Genomic DNA, 18,839 nt, shown 5'->3' on the forward strand with positions numbered 1-18,839 from the left:
GTTATCTGGGAGCAGGCACTGATTGGCTAGACTGCAAGTCAGTCAAAAGAACTGAAAAAAGGGGCAGTTTGCAGAGGCTTAGATACAAGATAATCACAGAGGTTAAAAGTAAATTATTATAACTGTGTTAGTTATGCAAAACTGGGGAATGGGTAATAAAGGGATTATCTATCTTTTAAAACAATAAAAATTCTGATGTAGACTGTCCCTTTAAGCTAAATAACAAAAGACACACCTCTACACCTCAGCTTCTTTGCAGAGGTGCCTACCTGCCCTGCTACACCAGAGGTTTTTCCTCTTTCAGTAGATAAACAATCAGGACACCAGCAGCAGACGAAATGAGCCGTTCTCCGGTCCTAGAAACGCATGCCTTCAGAAATCATGCATTTCTAGACAGACCCTGGAAATTCTGATCCTCCGCACTAGGAAGTGAAGAAAGTGGCGCGCAATGCAGATTGTCGCCTCACTTGGTATAGGAGAGTTTAAGTGTCCCTTATTTAAATTAAAGTGCCTTAAAATAAAATGGCCCTTTTATTCTTCTCTTTGAAATAAAGTGCCCACTTTTTCTGAGTGTCTTCTCCTTCCCAGAAATAAAGTCAGCACTTATCTCACAAATCTGCCCGGCAGCAAGGCAGCTCACCAGGTTTGAGAGGTACTCTCCCTCACATAGACCTGTGGAAAGAAAAAAGACAGAGTAATTTCACTCAGAGTTAGGGCAGCATAAATCATATGGGAGGTGCAGTGAGAATTATGTCCCACAAGTTCCCATTGCTCTAAAGCCACCACTGCCCTACTGAAGAGACTGATGTGGACTACAGCTACACCCTAGCACAAAGCAGCACAATCTTGAACTACTTAGAAAATGATAATTCAAGCAAGATTTTATTATTTTTTTTAACACCTAACTTTACCACTTCCTTGCTCTAACACAGGCAAAGAGAATGACTGGGGTGGGAGGAAAGGGAGGTGGTATTTAACAGCTTTGCTGTGGTGCTCTTTGCCGGCTCCTGCTGGGCAGGAGTAATATATCCCATTAGTAATTAGATGATCCGTGGACTTGTGTCATTAGAAAGAAATATATTTATGTTAAATTATGCAATTAATTTACACTTTGGATAACAGAAAATTATATAATTAGAAAATATTACATTTGCCCCGACCAACCTACTTCATAATGCCACCTGGCTGGCAAAATTTTCTGTGGAGAACACTGATGGGGTTGCAGTAAACATGTCTTATCAGAGATCTCATGTGGTTAATTAATGCACGGTGCCATATGATTATTTTTTTACTGAGTTCTGTCCACTGCTGACAACTAAAAGGTTATTTCCCCATGCTCTGTGCATTACTTGACGTGTTCTGAGTATATAGCTAATATATCCTCTCTCATTGAGAGGTTGCACACAAATGTAAAGGAAAACACCACACTACTAGACCTCAATACGTGCATGTGGCACTGTCTGCTACACAATACAGGTCTAAAAAGCCACTGCATACTATGTCACTTTAAGTGTAAGAATTATAAATAAATTTCAAATATACCATTTATTCCCCTGCTCATTTGTGTAGCTATTTAAATCTAACAAACATTTAAGTTTCATATATATATATATATATATATATATATATATATATATATATATATATATATATATATATATATATATATATATATATATATATATATATATATATATAAATAAAAAGAAATAGGGAAACAAATACAATTCTGGATTTTCATAAAATTATTACAAAAAGTGAACTTTGGCTAACTACTTTTAGTAAATGTTTCACTATTGAAAATAAAACATTGCAAAATATAGGTTTTATTTTGCCTAATTTTGCTCTAAAATACATCTGAAAATTGTATCTGTTCCACTTTCTGTCAGGGAGGCTTTGGTTAATAGTTTTAGCTTATTTGTCTGCGGTTTTGTTTACCCCCTCCTTCCTCAACCTCTGTACTCATTTGCTTTTTTTAAGGTGGATTAGCAGTTTTGCATCAACAATCATAGGAAAAATATTCTTTGCAATAGCAGTGAGCATACAAGGTAGTTTAGGATAGATATAGATATATACATACACACAAAATATTATTTGTATTTAGCTATCAGATAAACCACCTTAAGGGAAAAGAGGGCAGGCTCCCAAAATCTCTGTCATTAAAGGGACAGTATACAACAATTTTCATATAACTGCATGTAATAGACACTACTATAAAGAATAAAATGCACAGATAGATATAAAAATCCAGTATAAAACAGTTTAAAAACTTACTTTGAAGCTCTCAGTTTAGCTCTGTTAAAAATATCTGGATATCTGACCCAAAATACTGTCTGTTTTATCCCTGCATAGTCCCCCTCTGGAGTCCTAAGTATTGCAACTTCAGAGACCACAAATCAGTGAGCCAATCCGAAGTAGTAGTCAAACAATCCCGCCAATAACCGGCTGTGTTCTGCTCTGGAGATGCAATGCATACAGCTCGAGCGAGACTATCTATACCTGTTTAACAGACCTGTGCCATTCATTATTTGTTAGCTAAATGAATCCTGAAACTTGCAACACACAAATATCTAAAGATATGTACGCTTTGCACTGTCTTCATAAAAAAGCCAGTACCAGAAACATCTAAATCCTTTGTAAAACATTTGCAATGCAAAAATTACAGTCTATAATATATGTGCCATTTTTTCGTTAGATTGTCCCTTTAACTCATAAATCGGTCACTCCAGCCCACCAACCAGTTACAGAAAAAGCACTTGTAGTTAAAACCATCACCTGCTCCTATCTAGTCACTAATGGCAGTTTGTCACAAATACACAAATGACCCTTATGTTACGTTATGTTTAGCCCCTCAAAGGGGTAGCCAATACTCAAGGCCAACCTTAGCATTTGCGGGGCCCTGGACAGTATGAATTTGTGGGTCCCTCAGCCCAGTTCCATTATTGCCATTCCCTGCAACTTGTATGGCCCACCACAGTGCCAACATTTAGTGATACCTATATAAAGACCACAACAAAATAGTAGACGACCTGATGCTATAAACAATTCTCAAACTAAATACAACATATACATTGCACCATCTCATAACCTCTGACATTGTGGGGCCTTAGGCGGGTGCCCCTCTTGACCTGTGCAGGCTTGCCAATACTAAATATTTATAAACCAAAAGGAACCCCCACGCCCCCCCCCCCCCCCCAAAAAAAAAAGAAAAAACACCCTGTAAAATGTTTAGAATCTTAGGCAACTAAAAAGGATCTAATTTTAGACCCATCTTACATAGTAAATGAGGTTGGAAAAAAAGACTGAAGTCCATACAGTTCAGCCTATACAAATCTTACATACTTACAAAAAAAGCTCCAGTTGATCTTAACTTAATCCCATTATAAAGGTGACCCATTTAGTGCAAGCAATCATATCCCAGAATTCTGTTTGCAGGAGATTAAATCTCCTTTCCTCCAGCCTTAAATTGTGTCCTCTTGTCACAAACCATCTTCTTGGAATTAACAGGGCCTTGAATATATTTATATAAAGTAATCATGTCACCTTTTAAAGCACCTTTTTTTCTAGAGAAAACAGACCAAGTTTGACTAGCCTCTCGTCAGTTTAAAATTCTCCATTCCCCTTAATAGCTTTGTGGCCCGTCTCTGAACTTTTTCTAGGCCTGCAATGTCTTTTTTGCGATCGGTTTCCAGAACTGCACTCCTTACTCAAGGCGAGGTCTTACCAGGGATTTATATAGTGACAGAATTATGATTTATTCTCTTGCATCAATGCCTCTTAATACATGCTAGTATCTTAATAGCATTAAAAGCCACCGCCCTGCATTGTGCACCCATCTTTAGCTTGTTATGTATTACTACTCCCAAATACCTTTCCCTCCTCTTTTTGTCTAAGCCTAGTCCCATTTAAATAATAGATTGCCTGCTTATTTTTACTTCCAAAATGTAGAGCCTTGCATTTTCCCGTATTAAATATATTTCATTTACCTGCCCATTCTTCTAATTTTTGCAGATCCCCTTGTAAAGCAAGTACGTCCTGCATTGACCTAACACAACTTTGTATCATCTGCAAATATAGAAATGTTGCTATTTAATCCTTGCTCTAAGTCATTAATAAAAAAATATTAAAAAGAACAAGGCCCAGTACTGATCCCTGGGAGACTCCACTAATTATCTTTGTCCAATCTGAGAATGATACCGTTTACTACTACTCGTTGCTCCCTGTCTTTTATCAAGTTATTAATCCATGAGCTAACATTTTCAGCTATTCTCAGTTCCTTAAAGGGACAGTCTAGTCAAAATGAAACTTTCATTATTCAGATAGGACATGTAATTTTAATCAACTTTCCAATTTAATTTTATCATAAAATTTGCTTTTTTCGCTTGGTATTCTTAGTTGAAACTAAACCTAGGCAGACTCATATGCTAATTTCTAAACTCTTGAGGGCTGCCTCTTATCACATGCTTTTTAATTTCCTTTTCAACACAAAGACTAAAAGTACACGTGGGCCATATAGATAACACAGTGTTCAGTCACAGGGAGTTATTTAAGATTTAGCACAAAACAATGCTAACTGCAAGACAATAGATAATAAACAGTCAGTCATATGATCAGGGGGCTGTCAGAAGAGGTTTAGATACAAGGTCATCACAGAGATAAAAAGTGTATTAACATAACTGTGTTGGTTATGCAAAACTGGGGAATGGGTTATAAAGGGATTATCTATCTTTTAAAACAATAACTATTCTATGGTAGACTGTCCCTTTAATCTCATGTAGCACTGTCGCAAAACACCTTTGCAAAATCCAAGTATATCACATCAACTGTTTCCCCTTTATCGATATCTTTACTTCCTCGTAGAAGTAAAGATATAATCATGATCTATTTCTCATAAAACCATAAGCTAACACTGGTTGCCAGGTGGGGGTGCTAGCTGCTGGATGTCGCAGGGATCTTATCTGCCCTCCTTCCAGCAATCTGTGCCAACAGCTACCAAAACTCTTACTAAGAGGATTTCATGGACACAGCATAAACCCCAGTCCTATCTTGAAGGGAAACTACCCATTAAAGGGCTTAAATCTAATTTTCTTCAGAGCACTTTCTTAGTCTTCCTCCAAGTTACAGAGTCAAAGAATGACTGGGGGAGTATGGGAAGTGGGAGGGATACTTAATGTTTTGGCTGGGGTGTCTTTGCCTCCTCCTGGTGGCCAGGTGTTGAATTCCCAACAGTAATAAATGCATTTGTGGACTCTAGAGCTGCAACAACTAATCGTCATAATCGATTAGTTGGTTTGCAATTAGTTGGTCTGTGCACAGCACCAGCTGCTTCACTCCAATGAACTCCTGCACATGGTATTGTGTTTTATGGTTATGTCCTTAGCCTAAAGGACATCTACAGACGTCTACTTTTCACTTTTTCAGGACAGTATAAGTTTACAACTACCCCTGGCTTATGTGCAACCCAGATATAAGTCATCATTTGGATTGTTTATATTAAATCTGGTGATTTGGAACTATGCTTTTCATGATATAGTGCCAAGCATGTTGTTTACACCTTGCCCCTAGATTGATGGGAGTTATTTAAATTGATGTGCACTATTATCTGTTTGCACAATTATTAGCGTATTGCTTGCTATTGCTAATTATATGTACTGAATAAATAAATATGAAAAAAAGAGACAGGGAATCCGGAATAGTAGCCAATGTCAGTAGTGTTCTTTAATTCAGCAGATGATAGATACATACAGCAGCTTCATGTATCAGACATGTTTCGCGCATGCTCTCATGGGCTTCTTCAGAGATGAATAAATCTGTATAAATAAATGTGTAAGGCTTTGTCCTGTTATTGATATACAGTCCTTGGTGCTTTTGATTTTGTTTATTGTTTTTTTATATTTTTAATAAATTGTGATATGTACCAGATTCAACCTTTATAAGTATATATTCGTTATTTTTAGAGCGGACTAGATATTTCCCCTAACCTTATAGCTGGTTAATTACCATTGCATATAGATATTCAAGATATTTTTAGGTTAGAATGAAGTCAAGGGTTATTATTATTATTATCATTTATTTGTATAGCGCAGCCAAATTCCGTAGCGCTGGGTACAATGATAGGGGTATACAATGACAAAGTAAAGGGTTACTTTATAGAGAGGCCCCTTGCCAAGGTAGAAAACACTTAGCATTGGTGAAGAGCTAACAAAGATAAATATCCCACTTTGGTGAAATTGGCCAAACCCTACTTATACACCTCAAGAGCCTTTTCTCTGCTGCAGGAAATATAGCTGCAAACAGAGAACCAGCCTTAGCCAGAAGCATGTGGACATGTTGAGATTTTTGCATTTCAATGCAAAGTTTCTGAAAGAGTAAATAACAGAATGTTTTTAACAGTGATAGTCTAACTCTTTCTAGTTCTACCTCTTTTCAAACCGTTTGTGGTTTTGTTTTGTTTAATTATAAAACTGTGCTCTGCTGCTTAAAAATTGAAGAAACAGTTGTGTTAATGTAAGGTTTTAGTCTGAAGTTTATATTTGTAACACTCATTATGTGGATTTTATTTAAAACATAGAAAACTATTATTGATTCTCTTTTTATCCAATTAGTTGATTAATCGCAAAAAAAAAAAAAAAAAAAAAAAAAAAAATCGGCCGATTAATCAATTAGGAAAATAATAGTTTCTTTGCAGTCCTAGTGGACTCTACATGCTATTGGAAAGAAACCAGGCTGATTTGAACTCATAATTCTTGTTTACTCAAATATACTCATATAATACCTTCAAGTATCTTTCCCACTTTTGATGTCAGACTAACTGGTCTATAGCTTCCTGGATCAACCCTGCTTCCCTTTTTGAAGAGTGACACCACATCAGCTTTACACCAGTCCTGTGGTACTATGCCTGAGGATAAAGAGTCTTGAAAAAATGTAAGAGTAGAGCCTTGTCTATAACAGTGCTATAGGCGAGCACTGTTCTAGACAAGGCTCTAATACACCCTTGGGTGTATTCCATCTCGGCCTGGAGTTTTATTTACCTTAATATTATCCATTTTTTTCTGACATCCTCTGGACATAACCCAGTTATCGGAATGGGCTTGTATGTTCTAGTTTGTTTCAAAGTATCTCCCTTTAGTTTCTCTTGTGTATACTGAAGAAAAGAATTGGTTTAGTACCTCAGCCTTCTCCCTCTTACTCATGCTTCCCTTCACACATTTTAATGTACCTATATACCTTTAGTTTTTTGCCATTTATGTACTTAAAAAACCTTTTAGGGTTTGACAGAGTCCTTTGCAAATAATCTATATTTTAAAATATTGGCTAATTTGATTGCTTTTTTGCATGTTTTGTTACATCCCTTATATATTTGGTATGATGAGTCTGTACCATTTTCTTGGATTTATTTATTTTACTTTTATAACCATGGTATGTGTTGATGTGTATATTTATTTAACATTTTAAATGTTATCCATTTAGCCTCTATTTTTATTAGAGAATACTTTGTCCCAATGTATGTTATTTATTGATTTCCTTAAATCATTGAGTTTTTGCTTTCTTAAAATTAAAAAAAAAAATAAGTCTTAGTTAAACCTTTAAGACACTACTTATGGAAAGTGATTTCAAATATGACCATGTTATGATAACTGTTACCCAAATGTTCTTTGACTTCTATGTTTGATATTATATCTGTATCATTTGATAGCACTAAATCCAATATAGCTTTATTCCTAGTTAGATCCTCTATTAATTGTGACAAGAAGTTATCCCTGATAGCATTTAAAAATAAATAATCTCTCTACCTTAACTAAATTTAGTTTAATTTGCCCAGTTTATGTTGGAGATGGTTAAAATCTCCCATAATTACAGCACTGGTATTATTAGCAGCCTTTCCTATTTACATTAGTAGTTGAGTTTCCTATATGATATGTCACTAATTTTGGGGGGCTTGTAGCATGTACCTAATAATATTCTTTTAGGATTTTTTCCCCCACTCCTTATTTCAACGCACAGAGTCTCTACATTATCACCTGTATTGTCATAAATATCTTCCCTTAAAGGGACAGTTTACTCAAAAATGTTCTCCCCTTTATTTTGTTCCCAATGATCCACTTTTCCTGCTGGAGTGTATTAAATTGTTTACAAGTAGCTCCTTTACCCTTATATTGGCATTTGAAATTGTTAATTTAGCATGTGGTATCCCCACCTATTCTGAAAGTTTGTGGCCGCGCGTACCAGCTATAGATAAGCTTTGTAAACACAGCCAGCAGAAGAAATTACACTCCCAGTGTGATAAAGCAGAGATAATGTAATAAAATGTTGATTTTCCATTGTTCTCTCAAAGTATTGGTGACTGTTTTAAGGACAGATATAAGATAAAGAAGCAGGTATACGCATGTGCACAATGTGATACAGTAATGAGATCTGATTATACCTACAAGCTCAACCTATTTTATTAGGCTGTGGCTTCAAAACACAAAATCAGAGCTTTAATATACAGAAATAAACCTTAAAAAGCTAATTTTCATACATTTTTTACTCTGCAGTTGATAAAAAAAGCAATTGTAAACACATTAAGGGAAAAACTATTTTACAGTATACTGTCCCTTTAAAGTGAATGTCAACTTTCATGATAAAGTGCACGGTTTTTATAAAATAAAAAAAAAAAAAACAACACTACTCAAAACTGCTGTACTTACACAGCAATGACGAAACCGGCTTCCTTCGATCACGGCATGTCCTGGGGGGAGGGGAAGCCGTGATTTGAGAAAGCCGGTTTCGTCATTGTTGACTAAGTACAGAGGACCTGCAGGCATGGGATTGGCGATCCGGCGTTTCAGGAGTAAAATCCGGTGCAATGTAAACTTTTATGAATGAAAGTGCCCCTGTTTATCATGAAAGTTGACATTCACTTTAATGTAGGTTTAAGGTAAGGTTTAATATACATGCAGATAACTCCACCCCTTTTATTACTCCTGTCCCTTCTAAATAAAGTATAACTCTCTAGGTTAACGGCACAGTCATGTGAATCATTCCACCAAGTTTCAGTTATACTGATAATATCATAGTGCACTTCTGCAACTTAGAGCTCCAGCCCCCTATTTTACCCATCATGCTTCATGCATTTCCTGTCAAACATTTCATTTTCATGTGCTTTCTGCTGATACTTGCACTTTCCTCCAAACTTTCACAAGAAAAAACAAGAAAAGACCTGGACATAGTGTGCTTACCTCTTCCAGCTTTTGATGGCGCTTCTGTAACTCTATCTCAAAGTCAGACTTTTTTTGTTCTGCTTCTTCCTTTTGTTGTTTTATGATTTGGTCTCTTTTTCGTTTCTCCATCACTTTTTGTAGCTCGGGTTTATTTTGGGGAGAAAGACCTCTGAAAATGTAAAGTATAAAATGCACTGTAAAGTTACGCTACTGACACAAGGGCAAAACTCTCCTTTACATTTTATTAGACGGATGGGAAAAGAATGAGTAGCAGCTTACTGAACAAGGACAGATTATCCCTTTAAAAAGGGACAGTAAACTTTCCATTCGAGTCATTTATTAAAAAGGGACACAAAACAAATTTTTTTATTTCATGATTCAGAGAACATACATTTTTCAACATTCCAGTTTACTTTTATTACCATTTTTTTCTTAGTTCTCCTGGTGTTCTTTGTTGAAGGAGCAGCAAAGCACTACTGGAAGCTAGCTGAACACAGGAAGCTAGCTGAACACAAAAGCTAATGACAAGAGGTGTACCACCAACCAGAAGCTAGCTCTCAGCACTAGAGCTTACCTAGGTATGGTTTTCAACAAAGGATACCAATAAAATTAAATAGAAGTAAATTGGAAAGTTGTTTAAAACTATGTTCTGAATCATGAAGGGAAAATTTGGGGCTTTGTCCCTTTAACCCCTTAAGGACCACATCGTACCCTGTATGTCGCTGGTCATTATGGGATTTTCTGCTAATAGTGCAGGTCTCGCCACAAGTGACAAGACCGCACTATTAGAGCCTCCCTCCCTCCTGCAGGCTTCCTAAAATAGTACGGTAGACTGCACTTTTGAGAAAGCAATCCCCATAGAAAGACCAATGAACGTACAGGGTACTTAGCTGGTCGTTGAGAGCTTACTCCTTGAAGCTGAAATTATGTGGCTGCATAAAAAAAGGTGATCTTCACACACACCATCTAGAAAGCTATTCTTGCTGCCCATGGAGCCTATTTAGCGTTTACTGATATGTTTGCACATGAACGCAACTTGCAGTCTCTCCACTATAAGCAGTGGATCGCAATGCTGTAAGTTTCACAATCCACCGTTCATAAAGGAGAGCAGTCTGTGGGAAATGCACAAGCGCAGGGTACACTAAGCCTGTGCTAAAAAGGAATATAGTGTGTGCTAACAAATTGTGATTACAGTTGTGGGGCACTGCTGTCAAAGAAGAAGAAAAGCCTCCGACATCACGGGTGACTAGGAGACCATCCAGATGGTATGTGAAGTTTACACACAGCCACTGCAATATTATGTTGACAACATATTTTTTAATGACCAATATGAAGCTTTTACTGTCCATTGAAAACATGGAATCTATTACACTCCAACTGGGAAAACTTTCTGCAGGACTTATTCCTAACAAACATTTTGGGCAGAAAGTAGAAAACTGAATATTGCTAAACATTTATCCACCAAGATCTATTACTTAGAACCTACATAGGTTTATGCCACACTGACCTTTTCTGATTCATTAATAACTCTCGATGGAGATCTTGGTGGTTTCTTGAGGTCTTCACAGGATTTATTATTTTGTGTGGTCTTATCAGATCACCATTTTCAGATTCAATGTAGTCTGGTTCTGCCATGACGCTCTTTACAATCAGATATGGGTCACCAAGCTCCAAATCTTCAGTGGGATCACCTATAGATAAACAGAATACATACTGGTCAATGATCATTCTGTACCAAGAGATTATTTATTTGATCAACTTTTTACATTGTGGGTCATCCCTTTTCACCATTAGTCATGTCAGAGTCAGACATTGTGGTGCTTGTCCACTACAATTCTAAACCCAACCATGGACACAGAGTTCAGTAGAACTATACTGCTGAGTATGCGCATACCCACCAGACGAGAAACACTCTCCCTATGTGCTACTCCTAATAAAGACTGGAAGGGGATCAATTATAAAGATTGGTTATACTCATTGGTTATTCAGCAATACATACATTTGTCCCTCTATTAGTTTGGGACTGACCAAAATAAAATAAATATCTGCCTTGTAAATTAAAGAAGGGGGAATACACTAATTATACAATAAGCTAAGCACCCTCATTCCCCTGTAGACTACCATTATTAACATAAAAGTTTAAGGATTTGGAGAGAGAATTTTGGTTGATTATTCCTGGAGATAAAATAATGAAGACTTTCTTTTTATTGTAAATTGTGAGGAAAACTGAACTCACTGCCTAATATACCTATGTCTATGTTTCTCTCTCTGAACTTGCTGCTTTCTCTGAACTCTTAACTCCACATTAGACAGGTAACCATTGTAAAATTGCACATACAAAAATAAATAAATCCATAAATGGTTACAAAATCCTACATTGAAATTTCCAAAGCAAGTGGTTGGAGCCTTCAACGATTAGAGGCTAGTACACTGAAAAAAAATGGACACCAATGTCGTCTCATTACGATACAGTTTTACTAATTTCCATGAATTTTTTTTTTACACATGACCTCAACGTTGCGCAGATTAAAGATGCCATAGAGACATCTGGCTAATGAAAGAATGGGAACATAGGGAAGCTGGAGTAAAGCAAATATATTATAAGAGACCGTAACAAAATAGGAGAAATTAAAGAAATGTGTACTTAAAAAAATAGCAAAGTAAAATGTACTAGGTTTAGTTGAATTGCTGATAAAATTGAAAAAAAGAAAGAAAAAAAGTCACAACACATGGTATTATCCACCCAGTTAAATCCTGTAATTCTTTTACAGAAGATGTTCAGAAACACAAGTACAAAAAAAACTATTTGCAACTTATTTATTTTGTATATTCAGTTTGGTTACATATTTTAAAGATCATATGTTCAATAAACTGTACGGAATGTGTGTAACATTACAATTTCATGAATATATAATATATCTATTTTAGAGCATATGGAACCAGACACGATACGGAGACATCTATGATTAAGGCATTGTCTGCCAAAACATGTCAGATGAGTTCTGAGTTTGTGTATGCATTTTGACAATTAAATTGCAAGGTTTTTTTTGCCTCAACTAAGGAGAAGTACCGGCTAAGTGTCTTCATTGCACAGGATACTGAAAAACCAATAGCAAAGTAGGAGTATAATTTTTTTTTTATTTAAGCTCTGTACAAAAAAAATGATTCTATTATATTTAAGCCTAGTATCAAAATCTTATTTTTATTATTACATTCTATTTATGTCAAGTATTAAATTATTATTTATTAAATTCTATTTCTATTTTATCATCCATAAACATCACAGGAGTCAATACTTTTAAAGTTTATTAACTGTTTTCTAATAAATAGCTTCCAATTTATAAAACAAAAACTTGGCAGAATGCCAGGAATGCAGTGGAGTATTTTATCGCAGAGTATTTTTAATTAAGGTTGTTTTCTTGCAAAACTCTCTTCTCCCACACACCAGGGAGTTCTAAGTCTTATTAATCTATTAAATACATACCTGGTGTTTTTTCATACCAGAACAGCAGAGACATCCTTGTAAATTAGAACCTGACAGTGCACAGTTTTCTTTACTACAAATGTCCTATGTCAGTAACAGGAAAGTCTCAGACGCTGTAAATTAATAAATCACCTTTATGTTATTCATTAATCTGCTGCAGGGAATATTCCCATATAAGGGATCGGTTTGACTTACTGATCAGTGATATTGCAAGGATCTAATCAATAGTACAAACCTCAAAACCTACCATGAAACTAGATAGAAAAATGAGGAAACTGTTATTTATATTATTTTTATTATTATACTTTATTATACTTTATTTATGAAGCACCAACATATTCCGCAGCGCTGTCCATGGATACAATTCATATAAATAAAACAGTACAAGACTTGTAAGAGACAGGACAAAATTTACAAACACATACAGGAGGGATTGACTCTTAATTATCTTGGAAACTGGGTAACATTGGTATTTCAAGTTCAACCAATCCAAATGTAGGTTCCTTGAAACAAATTAAACCGTATTAGGACATTTCTGGAGTATGAAGGAGAAAAGATCAATACAAAGTTACAGTGGATACAGAGAGAGACCGAGAGAAAAAAGTAAAAACAAAAAAAACAAAGAAAGAAGGGAAAAAGGAGAGAAGGGAAAAAAGAATAAAGGAGAGGATACTAGTTAAAGGGCAAAGTTTTTTTTTTTTTTTTTGCTAACTGGACTAGGACTAAAGGATATTTCCAGTCATGTAAGTTTTATCTAATTATAGAAATGCACACACAGATTTCAGTCAAGGTAAAGGAGCAAAACATTTAATTGCATCTCAGCTTTCTGAAATATTTTCTATTTTAAAAGGGACACTGTAACCAAAATTTTTCTTTCGTGATTCAGATTGAGCATGAAATTTTAAGCAACTTTCTAATTTACTCCTATTTTCAAATTTTCTTCGTTCTCTTGCTATCATTATTTGAAAAAGAAGGCATCTAAGCTTTTTTTTTGTTTCAGTACTCTGGACAGCACTTTTTTATTGGTGGATGAATGTATCCACCAATCAGCAAGGACAACCCAGGTTGTTCACCAAAAATGGGCTGGCATCTAAACTTACATTCTTGCATTTCAAATAAAGATACCAAGAGAATGAACAAAATTTGATAATAGGAGTAAATTAGAAAGTTGCTTAAAATTTCATGCTCAATCTGAATCACGAAAGAAAAATTTTGGTTACAGTGTCCCTTTAATGAAATTTTTTATTTTATTACAACAAAACTAACATCTAAAAAATGCCTGAATGTGAATGTGTTTTTGTAAAAGGTTTTATAGACCATAAAAAAACAACTAAAGTTACTATAAAATGTTAATTGCCATAGGCAATTAAATATTCCATGTTTTATTGTTTTGGTTTTTTTTTTAATGTGCAGTGCTAAGCTGTAATGTTGCCTTAAGCATAAATTGGTGTGAGAAAGTTATGTTTGCATAAATATTAAAATCTGAAATAATAATGCTGCATAATATTTTTGGGCTGCTCATAAGGCTGGCCTAAAGCATTTTTAAATATTATTCCAAACAAGCTTTTGTTACACAATATTAAAATCTTGCTCATGCATGGCGTATTGCATAGGCATGTGTCCCAGCTACAGTTCTGCTCAGATGACAGATGAGGCTTTATAAATCTAATAGAACAATGATCTGATATTTAGATTTTTAGAGAACAGGAACTATAAAAATTAGCTCCACAGCGCCCCGTGTGACAAAATGTTACAGAATTTTAAAAAAATTATGTATTTAATGCAATACAAACAATGTCGAAATGCTATGGGAAAAAAAAATAAAATACATACATACACACCCCAATACCATTTTTTTTTTAAGACAGAGTACAAGTACCGATACTTTTTTTCAAATACTCACCGATACCAATAACAGATACTTCTTTTTTTAATGTCATATGACAGTTTACCAAGCACAATACAGACTAATGATTTAAGATCGCTTCTTTATAATTATGAACTGTAACTCAAGACATTTTTAAATAATAAAACAGTTTTATTTAATTGTCACAAAGTTCACAGAACGGGTTTATAAATAAAAATATTACAATAAAATATATTAATAACAACAACAATTGGGGCTGGAAAGCTACAATTTCAAGGGGTGATTACTGTATGCCATTGGGTTGTTGTGTGCCTATATAACATCAATCTGACATTTGTATTTAATACAAAGTAATATAATTTAATTCTGAAAAAAATATTGGGGAAGGAGTGTCCCAGTAATCCACTTTGAGAAAAATGGGGCATTTGCATTCTACTGACTCAACATAAAATAGGGCTGGTCTTTATATTTTTCCAGGGTTGCTTTTTATTCCTAGTCCAGACCTGGCTATGGATGTTCCCCAGAGTACAGTAGGTTTTGAGCATAATTGTTCAAGATGAGAACTAGCAGTATAACAGGCAATCTAGCTATTAGAATAAGTTTTCAAAAGTTAGTGGCAAGTTCTTATTAAGGAACAGAAGCATCTTTGCATGTTCAGCTATTAGTCTGTTTTTGCTATCAGTAAGGACGTTTGACGCTAAGCTGAACAGTCTTTCACTTTCCACACTACTGCATTGGGAACAAAGATATTTTTGGGCCATTTTAGCCAGAGCTGGAAATCCCAGTTTATTAACTGCCCAGTACTTCAGGGGTTTGCCTGAACAAGGTACAGAGATCTCTCCCAGGTAGGCTTCCAGCTGTAAAGTAGCAGCTTTTGGAGCACTGCTCTGACGTACAATAATAATAATAATAGCAATTTGTATTGGCAGAACAGAAGTGAGCAAGTTTTAGTTAAGTCTCCACTCCAGCTTAAAATGAAATGGGAACATGTAGTTTGAAAAACGCCACAAGGTATCGGTTTAAGTATCGGTGCAAATACTCATGCAAATACTTGGTATCGGTGCAACCCTAATTTTATATATATATATATATATATATATATATATATATATATATACTGAACGATTAATCGCGAGTGTATGCGTTTTTACCCCTGTCCCCTTTGACGTCACCTATGATGTACAGGAGGGCCGCCGACTTGCTGTGCCCGCCTTGCGACATTGAGCCGACTTACAAGTACTCATGCAAATACTTGGTATAGGCACCGATACCGATACTAGTATCGGTACAACCCTAATTTTTCCTTTTCAATTTTGGCTAATTTGATTGTTTTTTTGCACACTTTGCCATTACTTTTCCATGACGAACAAACCAACACCACTTATTAAGTGAGTAACCTAAAATACCCAGTAGCGCTACAGGATCAATTTTTATATAACAGCTGTTTCACCTTTAATCTTGCGAGACGTTTGAGGAGTCACGTGAATACCAGCTCCGTTATCGAGACAACGCCGAGGAAGGTCACCCTCCTAGACACGAACAGAGCTACTGAGAGGATCCAGGCGTTGGTCTCGACTACCCCACACAGGATCTACTACAAGGTAAAAACTATCCCTTCTAGACGCGGCATAGTCCGCCGAGGGGATTCACACAAACTCATAATGACATGACGGAAAGAAGGTAAATTAAATACATTTTAACGATCCACTACATCCATTTTGGATTTTGATATGTGGATACCATTAATTACTATATCTTAGTGACTTTGTTTGCCAGCATTTTTCCAGAGTGGCAATACGATTTGTGACTCAAGATTTAACATTTAATATTTTTATTTAACTGACATTTTTGCATATGGGAGAAGTCCTTTATTAGCTGTAGAGTGTTTATGCTCATGGTCTATTTATTCATTAAATTGTATATTTATTTTAGTTTTCCTGCATATATTTTTGCACTTTTATATGTAAATCATATATTTCACACTATTACATTTTAAATATTTAGTTCCACACATATCCTTGCTTGTTTCAGCGCTGCCTCTTTTTTGATATCTTAAACACATTTGTTAACAACTCTGCAGTATCCTAGTGCCATTTTGCAAGCATCACCAAGAATGCTTGCGTTAATTCAAAACCATTATTTAGGTCATTAAATCTCCTATTGAAGTTTTGCATTTTGTCCTTTGTTTTTTAAATGAGATGGTAGGAACCAGTTTGTTTGGAAAGCTGAGGTTGGATAACTTCCCCAAAAAAACTAATGGTATAAACAAGAGTCTCAGCAAGTTGTGGTGGAGACTGCGGGTAAAAAAAATAAAACCTAGTAATGTATATATTTTGGACACAGATCTTCATAATTACACAAATGAGATTCAGATATAACACATTCCCAGAGCTCTTAACGCCAATTAAAAAAGGGACAGGTAACACCTTGAGATTGTAATATAAAATGTATAAAAATGTATAAAGCACAAAAAAAGGCAATATAATTTCATTATTAATTTTGTCCCCATTTCCTGTAATTTAATTCTGAATATGGAGGACTTTACAGTTCTTGTTAGAAGTACTGACCCACACTGCTGTATTATAAAGTCATTGGCTGCACACTCTAATGACCCATTTACAACTGTCCCTACCTCAGCAGAGAAGAGAACACACATCTGTATATTTTTTCAGCCTATTCTTTGCTTTGAATACATAATTCTATAGTGCTGTGTTAAATGTCACAAACGTCAGATAGAGCATGCAATTTTCCAATGTAGTTCTGTTATAAATGCGATTTAGTATTCTTGGTATCCCTAACTGCAGGTGTGCTTAGTGGCAATACGATTTGTGACTCAAGATTTAACATTTAATATTTTTATTTAACTGACATTTTTGCATATGGGAGAAGTCCTTTATTAGCTGTAGAGTGTTTATGCTCATGGTCTATTTATTCATTAAATTGTATATTTATTTTAGTTTTCCTGCATATATTTTTGCACTTTTATATGTAAATCATATATTTCACACTATTACATTTTAAATATTTAGTTCCACACATATCCTTGCTTGTTTCAGCGCTGCCTCTTTTTTGATATCTTAAACACATTTGTTAACAACTCTGCAGTATCCTAGTGCCATTTTGCAAGCATCACCAAGAATGCTTGCGTTAATTCAAAACCATTATTTAGGTCATTAAATCTCCTATTGAAGTTTTGCATTTTGTCCTTTGTTTTTTAAATGAGATGGTAGGAACCAGTTTGTTTGGAAAGCTGAGGTTGGATAACTTCCCCAAAAAAACTAATGGTATAAACAAGAGTCTCAGCAAGTTGTGGTGGAGACTGCGGGTAAAAAAAATAAAACCTAGTAATGTATATATTTTGGACACAGATCTTCATAATTACACAAATGAGATTCAGATATAACACATTCCCAGAGCTCTTAACGCCAATTAAAAAAGGGACAGCACAAAAAAAGGCAATATAATTTCATTATTAATTTTGTCCCCATTTCCTGTAATTTAATTCTGAATATGGAGGACTTTACAGTTCTTGTTAGAAGTACTGACCCACACTGCTGTATTCCAAAGTCATTGGCTGCACACTCTAATGACCCATTTACAACTGTCCCTACCTCAGCAGAGAAGAGAACACACATCTGTATATTTTTTCAGCCTATTCTTTGCTTTGAATACATAATTCTATAGTGCTGTGTTAAATGTCACAAACGTCAGATAGAGCATGCAATTTTCCAATGTAGTTCTGTTATAAATGCGATTTAGTATTCTTGGTATCCCTAACTGCAGGTGTGCTTAGCACTATATGGCAGCAATGTTTGTAACGACATTTTTCAAAGAAAGGTATAAAATTGTTGAGCACTATAGGCAGCAGTGTTTGTAAAGTTTGCTATAATGTATGATATTGTTACAAGGAGTTGCAGCCATATAATGCATATTTGAGCCTACCTAAGTATGCTTTTCAACAAAGGATACGCAATGAACAAAGTAAATGTGATCAATAGAAGTTAATTGGAAAGTTGCTTAAAATTGGATGCTCAGTCTAAAAATTTGATACTTTTGAGACATACATTTAAAGGGATACTAAACCCAAATTTTCCTCACGATTCAGTTAGAGCATGACATTTTAAGCAACTTTCTAATTTACTGCTATTATCAATTTTTCTTCGTTCTCTTGCTATCTCTATTTGAAAAAACAGGCATCTAAGCTAAGGAGTCACCCGGACAGCACTTGTTCATTGGTGGCTGACATTTAGCCACCAATCAGCAAGAACAACCCAGGTTGTGAACC

General features: G+C 35.2%; 1 protein-coding gene across 1 annotated transcript in view; it reads right to left on the minus strand.

Annotated features, from left to right (window-relative positions):
• The window catches only part of FAM107B (family with sequence similarity 107 member B), a 138,698-nt gene that overhangs the window by 11,511 nt on the left and 108,348 nt on the right, over positions 1-18,839 (minus strand). The window contains exons 2-3 of the mRNA XM_053716496.1: positions 10,711-10,894; positions 9,222-9,372 (exon numbers count right to left, since the gene is read on the minus strand). Coding sequence (XP_053572471.1) covers positions 9,222-9,372; positions 10,711-10,838 — 279 coding nt within the window. The 5' untranslated portion in view covers positions 10,839-10,894. The remainder of the gene's footprint in view (positions 1-9,221; positions 9,373-10,710; positions 10,895-18,839) is intronic.

Source organism: Bombina bombina, chromosome 6, assembly GCF_027579735.1.
Source record: "Bombina bombina isolate aBomBom1 chromosome 6, aBomBom1.pri, whole genome shotgun sequence".
Classification (NCBI taxonomy): domain Eukaryota; kingdom Metazoa; phylum Chordata; class Amphibia; order Anura; family Bombinatoridae; genus Bombina; species Bombina bombina.